This window comes from Gopherus evgoodei, chromosome 9, assembly GCF_007399415.2.
Source record: "Gopherus evgoodei ecotype Sinaloan lineage chromosome 9, rGopEvg1_v1.p, whole genome shotgun sequence".
Taxonomy (NCBI): domain Eukaryota; kingdom Metazoa; phylum Chordata; order Testudines; family Testudinidae; genus Gopherus; species Gopherus evgoodei.
Window position 1 is genome coordinate 55,394,647 of NC_044330.1, and position 21,384 is coordinate 55,416,030.

The following is a 21,384-nucleotide window of genomic DNA, read 5'->3' on the forward strand; positions in this document are numbered from 1 at the left end:
ATCTGAACCTTCAGCAGGAAACCCTGGGGGTCTCTGATCTGGGACTGAGACAAGGTTTGTCACAGTTGTCCAAACCTTCTGCATTCTCTGTCTCAGCATGTGTGGGGTGATTCAAGTGTTTGGCTGGTGAAAAGTGACTGATTCCTCTCCAGTTCTCAACTTGTATCTCCCAAAATCACAGCTTATGGAGCACTGAGCAGATCACACAGACTCACATGAGCTGCTGCTGGGAGTCAAATGACACTGAAGATTCTATTAGGTGTCATGGCGATGTGTGAGCACATCCTCAGTTTCTGTTACTTTACAGAGGTCAGCCTAAGCAGCTTGTTGAGCTAGTTCAATCAGTGGAACCTTCATATTAAAATGAAGGACGCTATGTTGCTACTGCAACCTGTTCCACTGATCTTTTGATCCCTTCTGCTGTGTCGTGAATGGATCTTCTTCCGTTTCCATTGCCACATACATACAAATGAATGTGTGCTGGGAACATCAAGTTGTTCTAGAGCTAGTTTCTTGGAGATGCCAGGGATCTCCATCTGCAATACAGGAATATCCAGAGCAAAGTTGCTCTGGTTGAACAGATTTAAAAGTTTATTAGAGAATATTTAAATAAAGATGATATAAAGAGTTCAAAGCGTCAGTTGTTGGTCATTGGGGGCAACATACAGAGTAAAAGGGGACGCTGGTATTTGGGAATTGGTTAGCACATAACATATACAGTCTGTAAGGTCCCCCAATGCGGGGTGTATGGTGGGTGGGATCAAGAAGCAGTAGGGAAGCAGTGAGGGTACATCGCTCATACAGTGGGTTATAGGCAATCATGGGTATAAGTAAGTGGGCCGGGTAATGTGGACAGGATGACCCTCACATGGTGGAATCTAGTTCGGTGGGTTTAGGGCTTAGGGGATATGGTTCAGTAGGGGGGGTTTATAGACCTCCTCCCCCCCGTGGGTGCACAGAGCCACGCCGGCTCACTCTTGGTATTGGCGGTGGCCGGTGATGTGCTCTGTGTAAATGTCCCTTGACCACCGGATAGTGTCCGAGACCATCAAACGTCTCATGAGCCGTGCATAGCGACGACCCACCCCACAGGCCCTAAGTACTCGTTCGTTACAGGGGTCCCAGGCACCCAGCGCCCTGACGATCAGGGCATCGGTGTAAACCTCGTAGCCCTTTGCCCGCAGGATGTCAGCCAAGGGGGCATATTTTTCAAGTTTGTGGGCTCGGGCTTCATGAAGGGCCGGGGTCCTGTTCTCAAACAGGATCGTCACGTCGACGAGGATGATCTTTTTCTGTTCCTTGTCCGTGACGATGATGTCCAGGCGCAGCAGGCTGTCGGTGTCGGGGATGGTGCGGTTGACTGTGATCTCACCCTGGTGTGGGGAAATGGCCTTCACCAGCCGGTCCCCTGCCAACCCCCCTGTCTTGTCTCCAGCCACCCCCTGCCACACACCCTTATGGCCCTGCCCAAAGCCAGCCAGCCTCCACACACCCCTGCCAGCACCAGCTCTGCACACCCTGCCCTGTCTCTCGCCAACCCCGCTGCACTCCCCTGCCTGAAGCCAGCCATTTCTGCACTCCTCTGTCTCCAGCCCTCCCAACCCCCGCTGCATCCCCCTGCGGCCCTGCCTGAAGCCAGCCCACCCCACACCCCCCTGTCTCCAGCCAGCCCTGCACCCTTTTCCCTGCCTGCAGCTAGACCCTACCTCCAGTCAGCCCCTGCCCTGCCTCCAACCAGCTCCATGTCCACTGCTGCCCTGCAGTTTCCAGGGCAGTAACCCTGCACACCTGCTTCAATGAGGGGGGCAGGGAGCAGCTGGGGCCCACACATGTGCACACCCGCAGGGAGTGGCAGGGACCCACACATGTGAAATGGTGGTCATTAATAAGCAATCAACAGCATATATGATGCAATGTACATAATATATAATTGTATTATTTATATAGTTATGGAAAGTAAATAATACATGGAAGAAATGAAAAGCTTTTTTTTACACTTTTTTTTTTTTTAGTTATCCCTGCCAGGGCCCCTCGGAAAATGTTCAGATTGGGCCCCGCACTTCCTAAAGCCGGCCCTGCATACACATGTAAATGACAAGAAAAGGTGCAAGGCCGTGAGGAATTAGGCTACTGATTGCACACTAGTGGGAAGCAGGACAAATAGGTGAAAGTTCCTTTTCCTTTGTGGCTATGTGCCAGAGCCCAGCTCCACCACAACCCTTTCCCCAAGCAAGTACTTTAAAAGGGGGAACCCACCCTCCTTTACTCAAGAGCCCTGCTGCTGATCTATTTCGAGCCAGTCAGCCCATCAAAATTCAAAATGAGGTCTGCAGCTTGGGGCTGTTTAGGCAGAGTCTGTCTACAGTTCCTGACACAATCTTCTCAGTGGAGAACTGCTTTCACAGGAACAGCCACCTTTCACCATGCTGGCTGCCGTATATGAGACTCTGCTAGTTTCTGTTCCAAAGGGTCTGTATCATTCCCCACCCCTCCGTCTGCTTGTTCCCTTTTGCAGGCCAATATCCCAGGAGTATTTGGATTGGATTCATTTGGCTCATTTAAATACTGTAGTGCTATGGTCTTAACATGCTTCCCTAAGCTGTTTGGTTCTGCAAGGTACACAGACTACCAGAAAGAGATGGGCTGCTTGGCTTCTCTGCCACGCCTGCCACCCTCTCTTGGTCATGCTCAGGATAGCTGATCCTAGCCCACTGATAGCTGCTTTCTCTATTTGAACTGACTGAAAGGGATGTTTCCTTCCACTTCCTAACATCAATGAAGAGAGCACCTTTGCGATTAGGGTTTCACGTGGTGGTAAAGACACAATTGTTCTTTCTCCCTCAGGTTAACTCTCCATGCCATCATTTCTGTGGAGTGCTGCCAAATCTGTATCGTCCATTTATAGGCAGATTAAGATTTATTGGGGCCCTGAGCACAAAGAATATTGGGGCTCTCCACATCCTCCCCCCATCACCATTGGGCCTCGCCCCCTGCTCCTCTCCTTGCCCCAAAGCTCTGCCCCCCTGACCTGGCCAGAAGCTGGGGCTGGGATGAAAGCTGCCCAGGGATCCCAGGCCACTGTGGGGAGCTCTGGATCCTCCATCTGTCCTGGGAGGCACACCCTGGGGGGTCAGGGACACAGGCCAGGGGCTGCTCTCAGGCACCCTGGTCCCCCGCTCAGGGCAGGTGGAGGGCCATGGGCTCCCCACAGCTGCCCAGACTCCCTGCGTGGCTTTTAGCATAGCCTAGGACAGGGGTCCCCCAACTGTGCAGTGCATCCCTCTTGGGGAGCATGAAGGAACATTTGTGGTGGGTATGATGGGGCTTGGGTGAGTCCCATGGAGGTGGGGAGGGAGCACCACCCATCCCTGCTCTGCCGCCAAGGTCTGTTCTGGCCCCACTCTAGCCCTACCCCCAGCCCCAGCCATGGCTCTGCTCCTGGCCACGCCTCAGATGCACCTCTGGCTCTGCTCCCGGCCACAGCCCCCTACTGCAGCCACCGGTCCCACTGTGACCCCCGCTCCCAGCTCAGGCCCTGGCTTCCAGGAGGGTGCGGACCAAGTAAGGAGGGACACAAATGAAAAAGTTTGGGGACCTCTGGCCAAGGGTAACCATATGTCCTGTTTTGGCCCTGAATGTCCCAACTCTTTTGACAAAACTGGGCATTTGTCTCATTTATTCTTGCTAACTGATCACCAGTTGGCAAGACCAAAAGGTACAAATGCCCAGTTTTTCTAAAAAGAGGCTCGGGGGAGGAGAGAGGTGGGGCTCAGGCCTGCCCTGCACAGGGGAGGAGGAGGCTTGGATAAGTGGCTTGGACCAGCTTCATGCAGGGATAAGGGGGGGAAGGGAGAGGGGGCTTAGTCAGTTCCATGGGGGGTGATGTTGGGAGGTGAATATACTCATTCACTCTATACAGGCTATGTCTGTCTTCCAGCTTGCCCGAGCACGGAACCTCAGGGAAGAGGCATGGGGCAGAGGAGTTGGGCTGAGGGATGGAGGTGGGGAACAAAGAGTTGGATGGGGCCAGAGTGCCTGTGCTCCTGTGGGACCCCCAAATTTTCCAGGGCTGCTGGGCACGGGCCCCGTCAACTCATAGGGTAATCCGCCACAATTTCCATTGAGGATAACCAAATCTGGGCATGGTGGATGATCTGGCTCAGAGAAGCCTATTGAATACATAGGTCACTGGATTGCTCAAATGGCCATTGGAAACATATCACTGCCTTTAAGATTCCCCACTGATTTCAAGAGAGAATAGCATTATGTTCAATAGTTGTTGCCTGGAGAACTCTGTATGCTAAAGTGATCATTTCAATATATATCCAGTGAGTGACATAGAATCACAGAAGATGTGGATTGGAAGAGATCTCCGGTGGTGATCTAATCCAATCCCCTGCTCAAAGCAGGACCAACACCAACTAAATCATCCCAGCCAGGGCTTTGTCAATCTGGGCCTTAAAAACCTCTAAGGATGGAGATTCCACCACCTCCTTAGGTAACCCATTCCAGTGCTTCACCACCCTCCTAGTGAAATAGTTTTTTCCTAATATCCAAGCTAGACCTCCCTAACTGCAACTTGAGACCTTGCTCCTTGTTCTGTCATCTGCCACCATAGGCGCCGACTCCATGGGTGCTTTGGGGCTGGAGCACCCATGGGGAAAAATTAGTAGGTACTCTGCACCCACTGGCAGCCAAGATTCCCTCCCCACCTTCTTCTCTGCCCCCCCTTACCCCAAGCATGCCACATCCCCGCTCCTCCACCTACCTCCCAGCGCTTCCCACCAGGCTGCCGCCAAACAGCTGTTTGGTGGTGCAGCAAGCTCCAGGAGGGAGTCAGAGGAACGGAAATGTGGCATGCTTGGGGAGGAGGCAGGAAAGAGGTGTGGCCAGGATAGGGATTTGGGGAAGGAGTCGGAATAGGGGCAGGGAGGGGGCAGAGTTGGGGTGAGGACTTTGGGGAAGGAGTTGGAATGGGGGCGGGGAGGGGTGGGATGGGGTGGGGCCTCATGGAAGGGGTAGGGTCAGGGTGGGGCCGAGGGCAGATGTGGGTCAAGCTCCCACTGGCTGGAGCAGAAGTCGGTGCCTATGTCTGCCACCACTGAGAACAGCCTAGCTCCATCCTCTTTGGAACCCCCCCTTCAGGTTGTTGAAGGCTACTATCAAATCCCCCCTTACTCTTCTCTTCTGCAGAATAAATAACCCCAGTTCCCTCAGCCTCTCCTTGTAAATCACGTGCCCCAGCCCCCTAATCATTTTTGTTGCCCTCCACTGGACTCTCTCCAATTTGTCCACATCCTTTTTGTAATGAGAGGACCAAAACTGGACACAGTATTCCAAGTGTGGCCTCACCAGTGCTGAATAGAGGGGAATAATCACTTCCCTCAATTTGCTGTTAATGCTCCTACTAATACAGCCCAATATGCCATTGGCCTTCTTGGCAACAAGGGCACAGTGCTGACTCATATCCAGCTTCTCATTCACTGTAATCCCCGGGTCACTTTCTGCAGAACTGCTGCTTAGCCAGTCAGTCCACAGCTTGTAGCAGTACATGGGATTCTTCCATCCTAAGTGCAAGACTCTGCACTTGTTCTTGTTGAACCTCATCAGATTTCTTTTGGCCCAATCCTCCAATTTGTCTAGGTCACTCTGGACCCTATCCCTACCCTCCAGCATATCTACCTCCCCCTCCAGCTTAGTGTCATCTGCTAACTTGCTGAGAGTGCAATTCATCCCATTATCCAGATCATTAATAAAGATGTAGAACAAAACCAGCCCCAGGACTGACCCCTGGGGCACTCCACTTGATACCAGCTGCCAACTTGACATTGAGCCATTGATCACTGACCATTGAGCCCAACAATCTAGCCAGCTTTCTATCCACCTTATATTCTAGTCATCCAATCCATACTTCTTTAACTTGCTGGCAAGAATACTGTGGGAGACCGTATCAAAAGCTTTGCTAAAGTCAAGATATATCACATCCACCACTTTCCCCATATGCACAGAGCCAGTTATCTCATCATAGAAGGCAATCAGGTTGGTCAGGCATGACTTGCCTTTGCTTCAAAATGGATTCCTTGAGGACCTGCTCCATGATTTTGCTGGAGGCTGAAGTGAGGCTGACCGGTCTGTAGTTCCCCGGTTTTCTTTTTTCTCTTTTTAAAATATGGGCACTATATTTGCCTTTTTCTAATTGTCCAGGACCTCCCCCGATCACCACGAATTTTCAAAGATAATGGCCAATGGCTCTGCAATCACATCAGCCAACTCCCTCAGCAGCCTTGGATACACTAGATCTGGACCCATGGACTTGTGCATGTTCAGCTTTTCTAAATAGTCCTTAATCTGTTCTTTCACCACTGAGGGCTGCTCACCTCCTCCCCATACTGTGGGAGGATTCATAATCCAGAATCTGGTGCTGCTGGTGTACATTTGTTGTTTGCAGTGTTGTAATCTTGCTTGTTCCAGGATATTAGTGAGATAAAGTGGGTGAGATAATACCTTTTATTGGACCAACTGCCATTGGTGAAAGAGACAATCTTTAGAGCTACACAGAGCTCTTCTGTACCTCTGTGTAGCTCGAAAGCCTGTCTCTTTCACCAAGACAAGTTGGTGATAAATAAAAGATATGAGCAAAAGCCATCAATCATGTAAGACTGCCCCAATTGTACTGGCCCATTGTGATGGGACAGACTGGCCCCGCACTGGGACTGAGAGAGTTAACCCTTCCCTGCTGGCAGAGGAAGCCACCCCCCTGAGGCTCTGCTAGGCATGCTCCAACGGGAGTCAAGCATAAAAGCCTACAGAACTGCTCAGTCAGAGCTGGTGGCTGGGGAAGGAGGATGCCCAGCAGAAGCTTCAGCCCAGGAGCAGTTGCAACCCTTACAGGAGGGAGCTGAGGAGCCAGGAAGCAGGCCCAGACACTGGCAGCTGTGGGAACCCCAAGGAGCATCAGGTGCTGGCGAACCTGGAGACCCTGATGCCACAAGGACTGCTACGTATGGAGGACTGGTAGGAAGTGACCCAGGGAAGGGAAGGGAAGGAAAGGGAAGGGAATGGTATCTCCCACCACTCTGTGGGCAGCGTGTTGCGGTAAGATTCCCTGCTGACCCATGGCAGATCACGCTGTCACTGACAGGGCCCTGGGTCAGAGCTCAGTGAAGGCAGGTAGGCCTGGGTTCCCCTACCGGGGGGTCTCTAACCCCCCCCTTTTGGGGATGATATAGTTCACTGACCCCTCTCTCTTGCCCCAAAGGCAGTAGATGAACTCTGGCCACTAGGCTACACTATCCCCCGAGGGGAGAAGAATTTAGAGAGACTCTGGCCATTAGGCCAGGCTGCCTTAGGAGTGCACTATAGAGACTCCGGCCGCTAGGCCGTGCTATCCCTCCAGGCGAAGAGAGTGTAGAGGGACTCTGGCCACTGGGCCACGCTACCCTACCAGGGGAGGTGCATTTGGGACTCTGGCCATTGGGCCATACACCCCTGACTACCGGAGAGGTAGTAAGACTGACATAGACTCAGGGAGGTGGGGTTAACCTTGAATCAAAGGGGTGATGAGGTACAAAACCCGCCACACCCATTTGTTGTAGTAGGATTTATGTTTGTATTTGTTTATAATTTAGAATGAAGGATAAAGAATAAAAAGATAATAATGTAGCATGTATTTAATGTATGATTTGACCATATCCTGCCAGCCACCCTTTTTGAATAGCAGAAAGGAATGGACTATTGGTAGAGATGCATCAGCCAGAATCTCTTTGGGTCTGGACTGATTTCAAGGCAGTGACAGACCTTTGAGGTGGTCACCACTGTGTTATAGGTTTAGCATTTAAAAATAAGTAAAAGAATGCCATGACTGTTTTTCTTCTGCACTGCAATTTGATGTTCCTGTTCAAAATGTTCTGTGTACATTAATTCTGTTTTGTGTGTGAATGAGGAATGGGTGTTAAGAGATAAGCGTGAAGGCCATCGCTGAACCAGATGTTCTAGGGAGCACCAGAGACAGACGCAAGGGCGTCAGGAGGCTGCAACATGCCCCTATTGAAATGTCAGAGGAGGGCAGATTGACAACCCTAAAGATGAGACAGGCACCTATCAAGGGGGACAAGATAGCTGTGATCAAAACCAGCATGGGGTAACTCCCTGAGAAACTTGATGAAAGAACGAGATAAAGGATGAGAAGGACAATTTAAGAAAACAAGCATTCGTCAAACAACAATTGATTACAGCAGGAGTGGCCAACTTGAACCTGAGAAGGAGCCAGAATTTACCAATGTGCATTGCCAAAGAGCCACAGTAACATGTTAGCAGTCCCCCATCAGCTTCCTCCCTCCAACCCCCAGTGTCTCCCACCTGCCAGCAGCACCACCGATCAGCATCTAACCCTCCATCCCTGCGCCTCCCGCCCGCTGCAATCAGCTGTTTTGTGGTGTACAGGAGGCTTTGGGGTGGGAGTGGGAAGGAGGAGAAGCAAGGGCATGGCAGACTCTGGGAAGGGGCGGGGGCCTTGGAGGAAGCAGTGGAGTGGGGCCAGGGCCTGGGGCAGAGCCAGGGGTTGAGCAGTGAGCACCCTGTAGCACATTGGAAAATTGGCACCTGTAGCCCCAGCCCCAGAGTTGGCACCTATGCAAAGAGTTGCATATTAACCTCTGAAGAGCCACAAAGCCCTGGATTACAGCGTACCTTGCCATGAAACTTTGGGATTCGTCCTGCCAAGACTTCCCCGGAGCATCGTGTTGCGACAGATGGAACCTGGCTTCTATCTACCTAGCTGGCCAGTAGATTGATCTGGACTCCGTAATGGTAGCTATAACATTGACTGGCAGAACTGTGTGTGTGTGAGATGTGATGTGATTGAATGCATATGCTAATTGTTGTATCTTCAATAAATGCAGCATTTTGCCTTTTCCCCTGAAAAAGATCCTGTGTGCTTCTTATAAGCATAACACACTGTTCTCACCACCTAGTTCCGTCTCTAAAAAAACCCAACAAGGAGTCCTTGTGGCACCTTAGAGACTAACAAATTTATCTGGGCATAAGCTTTTGTGGGCTAAAACCCACTTTATCAGATGCATGCAGTGGAAAATACGTGGGTTTTAGCCCATGAAAGCTTATACCCAAATAAATTTGTTAGTCTCTAAGGTGCCACAAGAACTCCTTGTTGGTTTTGCTGATACAGACTAACACAGCTTTCACTCTGAAACCTAGTTCCATCTGTGTCCAATGTGCTATCGAAGATACATAGATGCATGTTTTGCACTGGTGCTGATCTAAATAGCTTGGTGAAGCAAATCACACACAAGGCTTTGCTATATTTTGCTTGGCCAATAATTTCTTTGCTATCCTATGAAGAGATAGTACAACAGGACCAACAGAAGCTGTCCATGATGAAATTATAAGATTCCAGGCATTGAAGCAGAAGTCGAAAGGATCTGTATTCCATTAGAGAAAGTGGCAGAACTTCAAGAGATAATTTCATACATTTTATAGAGATCTCTTGCGCAACAGAATGATGAGGCAGTGAAAACCTTTTACTTTCAGCAGCCTGAAGAATGGTCTGTTGCAATTTTGCTACTGTAAAATGATTCTAGGGTTTAGGAGAATAAGTAATGGCATGTTGATTTTTGCATTATCTAACTTGCAGGTAATGGGGGATTGCACAGTTTCATATTCAGTTGGAACCCAGTGCAATTCATGATCATTTTGTGCATTAGCTTCACAAATGCCTTTTTGGACAGTTTTTCAGAAGTCTTGAAATGGATGAGTCTCAGTATCATCCTGGATAGTTCTAGACTTGCAAATACCCTATCTGTCCATAGGTCTCCACAGAGGTGCAGTAGAATCTGATTCCTTTTTTGCACATGTCTGAGCTGAAAATATAGATATACACCCAAGTCTTTGTTTAGAAGGGTGAGACAATTGTCTCTGCGGGTGAACCTGTGGCATAGAGGGCTCTTTTGCAGACTGGTTTTGTGCTGTGTCTGAATGCATCAGCAACCACCATTGCTCAGTCCTCTCCATATCCACCAAAGTGAAGTGTAACATGTAATTTTCCATTCTGTTTCCAGCTTTCATCTGTTTTGTTTTCCCCTATACCTCAAGCTGTTAAATAAATGATGTTGTGGGGAGGGATGTGGGCAAGGCCTCCTTCACTAGAGCAATTTCAAGAGCAGAATTTGCTATATTCTGTGCATAGATATGTTCAGGGGTTGAAAAGATTTGCCACACTGTCTTGTACTGATTATAAATCCTCACTAGTCGGTATCCACCATTACACATCAGTATGAAGCTCTCTTGGTTTGCCATGGTGCATAACTGAGAGAAAGCTACGGAATGCTTCTTGGCAAGTCAGAAATAAGCAGAAAATGCATTATTATTTAAACTGCAATGTAGCAGATTGATGTAACTTAATGATAAATGAATGCTGTGGTGAATTGGCTCAGTGGTCGTAAATCAGCAGTGGGCAGTGTGATGGATCTGCGAGGGGTGAATCTCTGGATCCAGAATGATGGTGGTAAGGCAGCCAGGTTCCAAGGCAGTTGGGTGGACAGTGTCTGGTGGCTGCCCTGAGTGACTAAGCAGGGGTTTCCAGAGCTGTCTGTGTGTGCTTGGGTCAATCTTGGTTTAAGAATAACAGGATTCATGTACATTCTCTAACAACAAATTACACAAGACCCGTGTGACCAATCAATGAGCAGAGGGCAGCATGGTGAACTTGTTGTTCTCTCTCTCCAGCTGGCAAGGGTGAGAAGTCAGTGGGCCTTTGTGGCACTTGGGAGGAGGGGTCACAGAGGCAGGGTGTCCTGGGCCCAGGGAGGAATGTAGTGTTAAAGACTGTGAGGGAATATGTATAGGAACCTAGCCAGCGTTAGAGCCTACAGAGCCTCAGCAGCTGAAGTGCTTATAATGTTTGTCTTGGATTTGGCAATCAGAGTTGATCCCTGGGATTATTCCAAGACAAAGACTGGTGTACCACAGCACTCCAGAGCCTCATGAGGGTGCACTTTACACCTGACTCTGAGACATCTAATGGGACCCCGCAGCAGGTCATTTTCCAAAAACTGACCACCACACAGACATGATTCAATGCTGGTGTCAGCAGTGGAAGCAAGTTTCTAAGGACAGAATTTGCAATTTATTCCTTTTGAACCAAGATGTAACAAATAGCTGAGGCACCTGAAGAAATCAAAGCTGCCTAAGATGCAATTAAAGCAGCCCAGAAGGAACTAAAACAGGATCTGGAGGTTTTTCAGAAAGAACAGAGAAATGGCCTGAAGGCAGAAATCAAATCTTCTAAGTATTCTATACCTGTGTGCAGTCTGGATTCAGGCCAGAATATGGAACTGAAACTGCTTTAGTGGCACTGGTGGATGGTCTCCTGTCAGCGAAGAGAGGGCAGACCTCCATTCTCATTTTCCTGGACATCTCTGTAGCATTTCACACTGTTGATCATGAGTTACTACTATGGTGCCTAAGAGAGGTGACAGATCCTTCCTTCCTCAAAGATGAACTCAGCAAGTAGTGATGGGAAACTGAACCTCCACTGTCAGAGCCCTCCTTTGGGGGGTTTCCACAATGATCAATTCTCTCATCAGCCCTTTTTAACATCTACGTGCAGCCACTAGTTAGATGACATGGATGCAAGTGCCATCAATATGCAGATGACACAAATCTCTACCAATCTTTCACCATAGCTCAGTGGTTTGCACATTGGCCTCCTAAACCCCGGGTTGTGAATTCAATCCTTGAAGAGTCCACTTCAGGATCTGGGGCAAAATCAGTACTTGGTCCTGCTAGTGAAGGTAGGGGGTGGGACTTGATGACCTTTTGGGGTCCCTTCCAGTTCTAGGAGATAGATGTATCTCCATATATTCTATATTCATAATGCTACTACCACGATGGCCCAGTGCTTGGACGAGATCAGCTCCTGGATGAGGAACAGCTGGTTGAAACAGAGCTGAGCAAGACAGAGGTGATGCTGGTGGGCAGCAGAAAGCATGTTGAAAGAGTTTGAAGCCATAGTGTAGACTCCTTTGGTTGGAAGTACATCGTCACAATTGGTCAGTTCAGTCCATAGGTTGAAGACCATGGTTGACAACTTCTCTCCTTTAGCTGACTGAAACTTTGTATGATAAGGGTAAAGCTCATGTGTGCTGAAGCCAGAACTTCTGTGGGGGCTGTTCTGAGACTGTGGAATGAAGTCACCCAGGGCCTAAGGGCCATCACAAAGCTCACCACTTTTTCTTCCAACTGCTTTGACCTTGCTTTGTCTAACATAAATACATGGGCAAAGTCTGCAGGCATGAGATGGGAGTCAAAAGTCAAATGGGTCAAGATACCGGCATGGCAGAAGCAGGAGATCGGACCCATGAGGCGGGAACAAGAGTGAGACTGGGTCAGGTACCAGAGGGTCAGGAGACAAACTGGAGATTAGGAGCCATGAGTCAGATGTTGGAGTCAGGCCAGGTCGGAATGCCAGGTGATCAAGCCGGGGAAGCAAGAGTGTGTAGCGGGTAGCAGGAAATACAAGGCACACAGGCTGGAGCAGGGTAGAGCCCAGTTGTTCAGACAGTCTCCTGCTGCCAGTTTTAGTAGGGCTAGCAAGCCAATCAGTTGCTCTGGGACTCCACCAATCAGACCTCAAGGGCAGAGTGTCACATGGGGGCAGGGCTTTGTGGGTTTCAGGTATGCTATTGCCAGCAGGCTGCTAAGTGGAGAACTGGAACGTCCCTGCTCCCATAAACCTTGCGTGTCTGGGTTTGAGACCCCCTGTGGGTCGGGATGTATGAAAGGAAACCAACAACCCTATCAACCAAGAGATTCCACTGTGTGCACTTCTCTCCTGGGGTGAGGGTGAGAGAACAAACACCACTGGACAGATGTTAGTCATCTTGCTTAATGTATGATAGGCAGGTGCTCAGAAATAAGGGTGGTGAATGTAGTCTGAGAATCTATATAGGACTCATGTGCAGGAGACATAAGCTCTTAAGAGGAAGGTTGGTACAAGTGTCCCAAGAATGGGATGTACCAACCATTTCATGGAGGCTATAGGTAGAGCAGGACTGTGCCAACAGCAGTGCCCAAGGAAAAAAAAGGAAGAGGCAAAGTTGACTTAAGGCAAGTAGGAACCCATGGGCCTGGTCCTATGGTTTCACCCCTACCCTGTTGCCATGTTCTGCATACAGAGTGACAATGATGGGAAGGCTCTCCTTCTGTCAAGAACAGCAGAGGTCTCTTCCCCCCTTCAGAGCTGGTAGAAAAGGAATCCCTCCCGTACTTACTCCAGCAGCCAATGTGATCCACATAGGTGGGCTGAGCTGGGCCTGCTGCATCCTTCCTCTCCCATACCATACTGAGTTCCCTGCCAGGCACCCCTAGAACAGTGGGTTCTGGAGTTAACACCCTAAGTGGATTATGCATGGGGCAGTTCCTCTCTCTGAGTTGTTGTTCTACTCTCTTTGCAGAATCAAGCAGTTATGTATGACTGTATCAGTTACACTTTGGTCCCATTTTCAAGCTTTTTTATCCACCTGCGAAGGCTAAAGACTTTTTTTTTGAAAGCTGAGATTCTGGTATGACTATATGACTCCAAGAGCTGAGACCCTAGCCATGGACCTATAGTGCCTATGCCTTAGTGGGGCTCTGGGAAAAGATAAAGGGAATTGAGCAGGAAGGGAAGAGGGTATGCCAATAGGAAAGATAGAAAGGCGTATTATGAAGGAAATTGTGTGGAGAAGAGGGGGAGGGGAGGCAGTATGGGCTAATGGAGGTAGGGTGACCAGACAGCACAGTGGCTCTCAAACTTTTTTACTGGTGACCCCTTTCACATAGCAAGTCTCTGAGTGAACCCCCCCCTTATAAATTAATAATATATTTAACACCATTACAAATGCTGGAGGCAAAGCGGGTTTTGGGGTGGAGATTGACAGCTCACAACTCCCCATGTAATAATTTCATGATCCCTTGATGGGTCCCAACCTCCAGTTTGAGAACCCCTGAGATAGCAAGTGTGAAAAATCAGGCTAGGTGGGGGAATAGCCCCCCAGACAAGACAAATTCCCTATAAGATCAACATATCTGATCACACTAAATGGGCTGAATATGGATTGGGGCACAACGCTGGGACAGGGTGGGACATATTAATGGTTAATGGGCGGGGTGTCATTTGAGGAGGGACCAGGGGGCGGGGCCAAGAGGTGATGGAAGGGGCGTGGCCTCTGATAATAGAGGGAAGGGATGGGCGTGGCTAATGCGCATGCCCGGCGCGGTGTGACGCATGCGCGGGATTCGGGTGGGTGTTGTGCGCGGGCCCTGGGGAGTGGAGGGGATGGCGTGCACGCGCGGGCGCTAGGCTGCGCGAGCTGGTGGGCGGTGCGTCGGTCGGTCAGAGTCCGGCCCCGGGGGCGGGGCCTGCGGCGGGAGCGGAGCGAGCGGCCCCGCGGGAGATCGAGCATGAGCGGCGGGGTGGGCTGCGGCGTGTGAGGGGCCGGGCGCGGTCCGCTCCCCGAGGAGCGATGGGGCCAGACAGTCGGGGCAGGGGCCGCGGGGCAGAGGTTGCGGGGCGGCCCTGGAGCGGCGGGGGCCGTGCACTGCCCGGCGGTCCCGCGGCTCGGCGGAGGGCCCCGAGTCGCCATCTCCTGCCGCTGCTATTGCTACTGCTGGCCGCAGGGGCCGAGAGCCAGGCGGGCCCCAGCTCCGACCCGCTCGGCGCGGGCTCCCCCGCAGGCCCCGGCCTCAGCGTCTACATGAACGAAGAGGAGGTGCGGCGGCTGATCGGTAAGTGCGCCGGGGCGGCCGGGCCGAGAGGCCCCGCTCGCAGGGAGGGCGAATGGGGGTGGCCGGATGTCGAGGAGGAGGAGGCAGGTGTCGAGGTCAGCGGTCGGGGGGCTCCCCCAGCCCCCGCGCTGTGTGTGGGTAGGTGCGCGCAGAGGTAGGGTCTTGCTGGGGGGGGCGGCGGGGCCCCGCTGCGTGCGCGCGCCGGTGTGTGTGTGGGGGGCTCCCGGGCCCTTCTGTGTGGGGAGTCAGGAGAGAGGGGTTGCCGTAGGCTTAGCTGCCCAGGGTCTGTCCGGAGGGGCACAGGGCCCATTGTGGTGGTGGAAGGTTCCCAGCTTCAGCGGTGCAGGGTGTAATGTCGCTGGAGCAGGGTAAAACCAGAAACAGCGAGTTGAGGCCCAAGGTTTTATTAGTGGGATGAGCGGCATTCAGAGGGCACTGAGAAGACCTGACAGTAATTGGGAAAGTGTGTGAAAGGAATCTCAACTTCCAGGCAGTTTCATAATCACTGCACAAATAAGTAGGAGGATTTCTGCACCATGATACAACTTGCTTTCCTCTGATAGGGCATATCACAAATTATTTTACCACATTTTTATGCTTGGCGGTCCTCTGTGTGAGGTAGAGGTTTGGTTTTAGTAAGGACGCCTCTTAAATTTTGTCATTTCAGACCTTGGTTTGATTGATTTTTTATGGTTGGAGCCTAACAAAAGAAATGTATAAGCTGCTAAAATGGTTTGGGTTTTTTAGGAGGTGGCTGGCCTGTGGCTTAGTGGAAAAAGCTTTTTACAGTGCAGGGTTTAAAACAGTGATTCTCAAACTTTTGTACTGGTGACCCCTTTCAGATAGAAAGTCTCTGAGAGTGACCCACCCCCCATAAATTAAAAACACTTTTAAATATATTTAACACCATTATAAATGCTGGAAGCAAAACGGGGTTTGGGGTGGAGGATGACAGCTCGTGACCGCCCGCCCCCCACAGTAACCTCACAACCCCCTGAAGGGTCCTGATTCCCAGTTGAGAACTGCTGCTTTAAAACATTATTTGCATAGAAGGTATAAAATAGAAGTGACTCCAGTTAATCAAGCACTGGGAGTGCATAGTTAATTTTGGAGCTGATGAGCCCTTTGGGTGAATAGCTATGTAAACATTTTTTCCCCTGCGGCGTGCTCCGCAGTTATTTTTTTTTGTTGTCTTAACATATTTACATTGGTTGTACTTATTACTGTATGGCTGCTTTATTAAATATACAGGATTAAAAGGGTCAGATGACTCTTGTATATTTTGTCAGCCTCCTTGTATAATTTTTCTTGCTTATAAGCCATACTAATCACGGGCATGTGAGTCTAGCACTGCAGGAGTGGGCAAACCACAGCCGTGGGGCCCGCATCTGGCCCTTCTGACGTTTTAATCCAGCCCTCAAGCTTCCGCTGGGGAGCGGGGTCCAGGGCTTGCCCCACTCCTGACGGGGAGCAGAATCGGGGATTTGCCCCACTCCATGTGGCTCCCAGAAGCAGCGGCACTTCCCCCTTCTGGCTCCTACACGAAGGGGAGCCAGGGGGCTCTGCACGCTGCTCCCAATGGCCGGCGGTCGTGGCCACTGGGAGCTGCAGGGACAGTACCTGCGGACAGGGCAGTGTGCAGAGCCGCCTGGCTACACCTCCACAGAGGAGCCGGAGGAGGGCATGCCACTGCTTCTGGGAGCTGTTTGAAGTAACCGCCACCCCCTGCCCCAGCCCTGATCCCCCTCCTGCTCTCTGAACCCCTCTGTCTGAGCCGAGAGCAACCTCCTGCACCCCCAATGCCTCATCCCCAGCCAGAGCCGTCACTATTTGTCCCATACTCCAACCCAGAGCCCCCTCCTGCACCCTGAACTCCTCATTTCTGGCCCCACTCCAGAGCCCGCACCCCAACCCCAATTTCATGAGCATTCATGACCCGCCATACAATTTCCATATCTAGATGTGGCCCCTTTGGCCAAAAAGTTTGCCCACTCCTGGTCAAGCATTTGAAATGTGTATTAGGGCTTGTCTACACTGGCATTTTACAATGCTGCAACTTTCTCGGGGGGTTGAAAAAACACCCCCCTGAGCGCAGCAAGTTTCAGCACTGTAAAGTGCCAGTTTAGACAGTGTACCAGTGTTGGGAGCTGTGCCCTGTGTGGAGGTGGTTTTTTGGTGCTCTAGCGTTGCCAGTGTAGACTAGCCCTTAGAAACCTGCTCAAACTATAATGGACTAAACACAATTCTCCCCTCACCCCCAATGAAACTACATGCAGGTGTACTCTGTAGGTAAATCAGAATTGGAAATGTATCTATTTTGAGTGATGTTTTGCCAGTATGGCTAAGTAATTTATTATTCAAGGCCAGTGAAACTTCATTGCACTGCAACACTTTTTTGACAACAAAAATTACTGTGTAACCCCAGGAGGTGGGCCCAAAGCCTGAACCCACCCGAGTCCCACTGCTCTGGGTGGGGGGCAAAGCTCAAGCCTCACCGTTCTAGGCAGGAGGTGGAGGTGGTGCGCAAAGCTGAAGCCCAAGGGCTTCAATCCCAAGCAAGGAGCCTGTAACCTGAGCCCTGCCACCCAGGGATGAAGCTCTGGAGCTTTGGCCCTGAGCGGTGAGGCTCTCTCTTCAGCCTGGGCCCCAGCAAGCCTAAGCCAGCCCTGGTAACCCCATTTAAATGGGGTCGTGACCAGCATTGGAGTCCTGACCCACAGTTTGAAAACCGCTGCTCGAGACAGTATCTCTAGCTGTTTTGCTTCTGTAACTTTGATGAATCCAAAAGATCTGAATAGCTTCAGTGACACCATATGTTCGGGTAATTGCGAGTCAGTAAACCTGGAGACAGGCAGACAGTTCTCTCTGGTAGAGTTTCCTCTAGTTCCAGAAAGCTCATTTTATGTGTTTGGAGTTAGATATTGTGTAAACAGTTTGTGATTTTAAAGAAGGTTACTATGTGATGTAATTATTCCTTTTGATGTTGCCTACTTCCAAAATGAAATTATGGCATGTTCAGCTGAGATTTGAGCTAAGATGTGAAAAAATTATATAGGCATACCTAAACCTGACATATTAAGCCTTTGACTACACTGGCATTTTTGTTAAAACTTTTGTTACCCCCGAGTGTGAAAAAACACCTCCCTGATTGACAGAAGTTTTAACAATGAAAAGTGCCAGTGTGGACAGCATTTCATCAGCGAGAGCCATGCTCCTGGTGACGAAACTATCACCCCTCGTTGGAGGAGATTTTATTTTGTTGCTGGAACAGAGTGGTTACACTGCTTACTTTACAACAGTGCAGCTGCAGGAGCACAGCCACGCCATTGTAAGGTGTACAGTGTAGACATAGTCTAAGTCATATCTTTCCTACAAAAGAATATTGGAAGGAATGTAAAGAATGTGAACAAAACTAGTGACTACTTAGCTGTTCAGTGTTGCAGTGCCTGAATTGTCATTTTAACTATAAATGTTGGTCGATACAAGATTTTTACATGACTGGTGGCGTGCATAAAGCATAAAAAAAAGCACTCCAGGTTCCTTACATTTCTTTAAGTTTCTACATGTGGAAAAAATGATTCAGTTGATAGTTAGAACTGTCATTCAGTGTAGCTAGGAAAATTAACTCATTTGCTAGGGTAAGTAGATTTGCCAAATATTGCTGTATTGATGAATCTGCCATTATAACCAAGGAACGCTGTCTTATTTTACCGTTAGCCTTATTACTGAATTGTTTTTAGAAACTGTCTTGCTATGAATAGATGTTTCTCCTGATAACTTGAAGGGCTTTCGGGAAATGTTACTAGCCTCAGATATAGTACATGGTTCTTACAGACTGAGTTTTCATCGATTTCAAAGTTATTTACAGAGGAAGGCAAGTATCATTATTCCCAATTTAAAAAGTGGGAAGAGTGAGGCATAGAATTGAAGCGACTAGCCCAGGGTCACCTTGCGTCTATCTACATTCTCTGACTATATGCTACGTGGGGGCTAGTAGCACCACCTCTTAAATTTGCTTGACCAATTCCATTCTAAAACCATGCTCCAGAGAAAAATTGGATGAAGAGAGAAATGAGATGGGCTAGGCAAGGAGAGGGGATATTAATCACCCCTCTTTTACACATGAGAAACTGAGACATAGAGTGATTAGGGCAAAAAAGCCACTGATTTGGAGTACCCAAACTGAGATACCTAGTACCTGATTTTTCAGAGTACTTAGCATTATATAACTCTATATGTTCAAAGCACAGCTCCCACTGACTTCAGTTGCAGATGTCAGAGTGCTTGGCATTTCTGCAAATCAGATGCAGATCTGAAATCAAGCACCCAAAAAAACGAAGAACACACAATTAATGACCACCTACGAAAAGTTTGGTTCAACTGACTTGCCCAGCATATAGGAACTCTGTGGCAGAGGCAGGGAGAGAATCCAAATTCCCAGGGCCACATTTAATTACATTAACTACCAGACCATCCTTTCTCTTCATGCAGTCCCTTGCCTCATTCACTTCACACTCTCCAGTTTCTGCAATAAATGAAGCATTGGTCCTGCAGACAATACCTCACTACAATACAATGAATTCAGTGAACCCTGATTCATCCCCAGAGACAGGGTGCATTGATTTAAATAATCGACTTTAACTAAAAAGTACACATGCAAAACAAATATTTTCTGAAAAAAAATGTGGTTCTCGTTAGTTGGTAACCATTAGAAACTCTTGATTTGCGACTAAATATAGCATTTACACTAAACTGGTGCTGATTTTTGCTAATCGAGAGCCTACATTGTGTATATATGTTTATATACATACACATTTATTTGAGCAATTGTAAATCTTACATTTATTCAAGTTATTAATTTTTACATTTTTATTCAAGTTATTTTTACATTTTTATTATGTTAGAAATGGTGAATGATGCATTTCTTATTTGCTAGATTAGTTTTTTACGTGCTGTTTGTGTCAATTGAATTCCATCCAAATAAAGCGTAATTGCATAAAAACAGCATTTTAAAATTATTTCTGTTAAATAAAATTCCCTTAAATATGATGGATACATACAAAAGTTTATCAATATTTTATCAAAACATGTTTTGTATTTAAAACTGACTTATTTAACGCAGATGCAGTGAGTGAGGTAATATCTTTTACTGGAAATGTTGTCTGTAGTGAGTGACCTTGTCCTTTAAGATTTTAGAACTAGTGTATCTCCTCTTCTAGTTAAGGGGTAGGCAACCTATGGCATGCATGCCAAAGGTGGCACACAAGCTGTTTTTCAGTGACACTCACACTGCCTGGGTCCTGGCCACTGGTCTGGGGGGCTCTGCATTTTAATTTAATTTTAAATGAAGCTTCTTAAACATTTTAAAAACTTTTTTTATTTTACATACAACAATAGTTTAGTTATATATTATAGACTTATAGAAAGAGACCTAAAAATGTTAAAATGTATTACTGGCATCTGAAACCTTCAATTAATTAGAGTGAATAAATGAAGACTTGGCACACCACTTCTGAAAGGTTGCCAACCCCTGTTCTAGTTCTTATTCATGGATTGGAAGAAGAAAACAAACTTCCTTGCTTTTTTAATTCCCAGTTGGTTTCTTAACTTTGAACTAATTGAAAAAAGTGAAATGAAGAAAATATTCTCTTTACCTACAGAAGAGGCTACTGCTGTCAAAAACTAGCCAGCTCCCTCCTCCTCACAGCGCCTCCCATCTGCCGGGGGCCCTGCTGATCTACTCCTTACCCTCCCTCCCAGCACCTTCTGCCCCCTGCATTCAGCTGTTTCATGGTGTGCAGGAAGCTCTGGGAGGAAGGGGAAGGAGTTGATCAGTGAGGCTCCCGGTGGACTATTATGACAATGAGATGACCGTGCCGATGTTTAAGATGTGCAATAAAACACGTGTGCTGACATACCAACATTGGATGAAATGACACGAGCTATTTGCAGTCGATAAATGGATGCGCAGCCGGCACTGATGACATACTGCTGGAGCTGCTGAAATGCACTATTGACGCAGTAGTGGAATCACTTCTGGCCACTTTTTTGCCTGGTGTGGAGAACTGGAACCTTGCAAACCAAGAATGATATTGTGATCTCACTTTATAAGGGTAAGGGACCGCGCAGCGAATGTAAGACCTACAGGTCAATCTCCTTGCTGTTTGTGCCAGGGAAGGTGTTTGCGTATGTTCTGCTGGTGCGTTTGGAGCCCCTGCTACATCAGAAGCATCGCCTCTAACAGTCAGGCGTTACAAGGAACAGGTCCTGATTAGACGCCATTTTGGATCTTCGCTTGTTGTTGGAGATACACATACATTACATATAGGGGCTTCTTGAACTTGTGGTATATCCTATCTTCATTTTTCAGTACTCTTCCGGAACCATGGCACTTGTAGAGTAAAGCAGCAAAGTAGCCCGAGGCATTGTTAGCCCTTCTCTTTTTTGTGGAATCCTATTAAATTTATATTTTAATCTTAAATAAAATCTTTTAATTTGAAAATTGTTCTCAGGAGCAGAGTTTACTTGCATCATACAGTGAGACACAAGATTCCTTACATTTTCTAAATGGGAATTATTATCTGACCGTCTCCTCAGCCAGCC

At 48.5% G+C, this 21,384-nt stretch overlaps 1 protein-coding gene across 2 annotated transcripts in view; it reads left to right on the plus strand.

Annotated features, from left to right (window-relative positions):
* The first annotated feature begins 14,519 nt into the window (after positions 1 to 14,519).
* RYK (receptor like tyrosine kinase) overlaps positions 14,520 to 21,384 on the plus strand; it is a 156,494-nt gene continuing 149,629 nt past the window's right edge. For both annotated transcript variants that reach the window (XM_030574891.1, XM_030574892.1), the window contains exon 1: positions 14,520 to 14,781. In XM_030574891.1, the coding sequence (XP_030430751.1) occupies positions 14,520 to 14,781 (262 nt within the window). The remainder of the gene's footprint in view (positions 14,782 to 21,384) is intronic.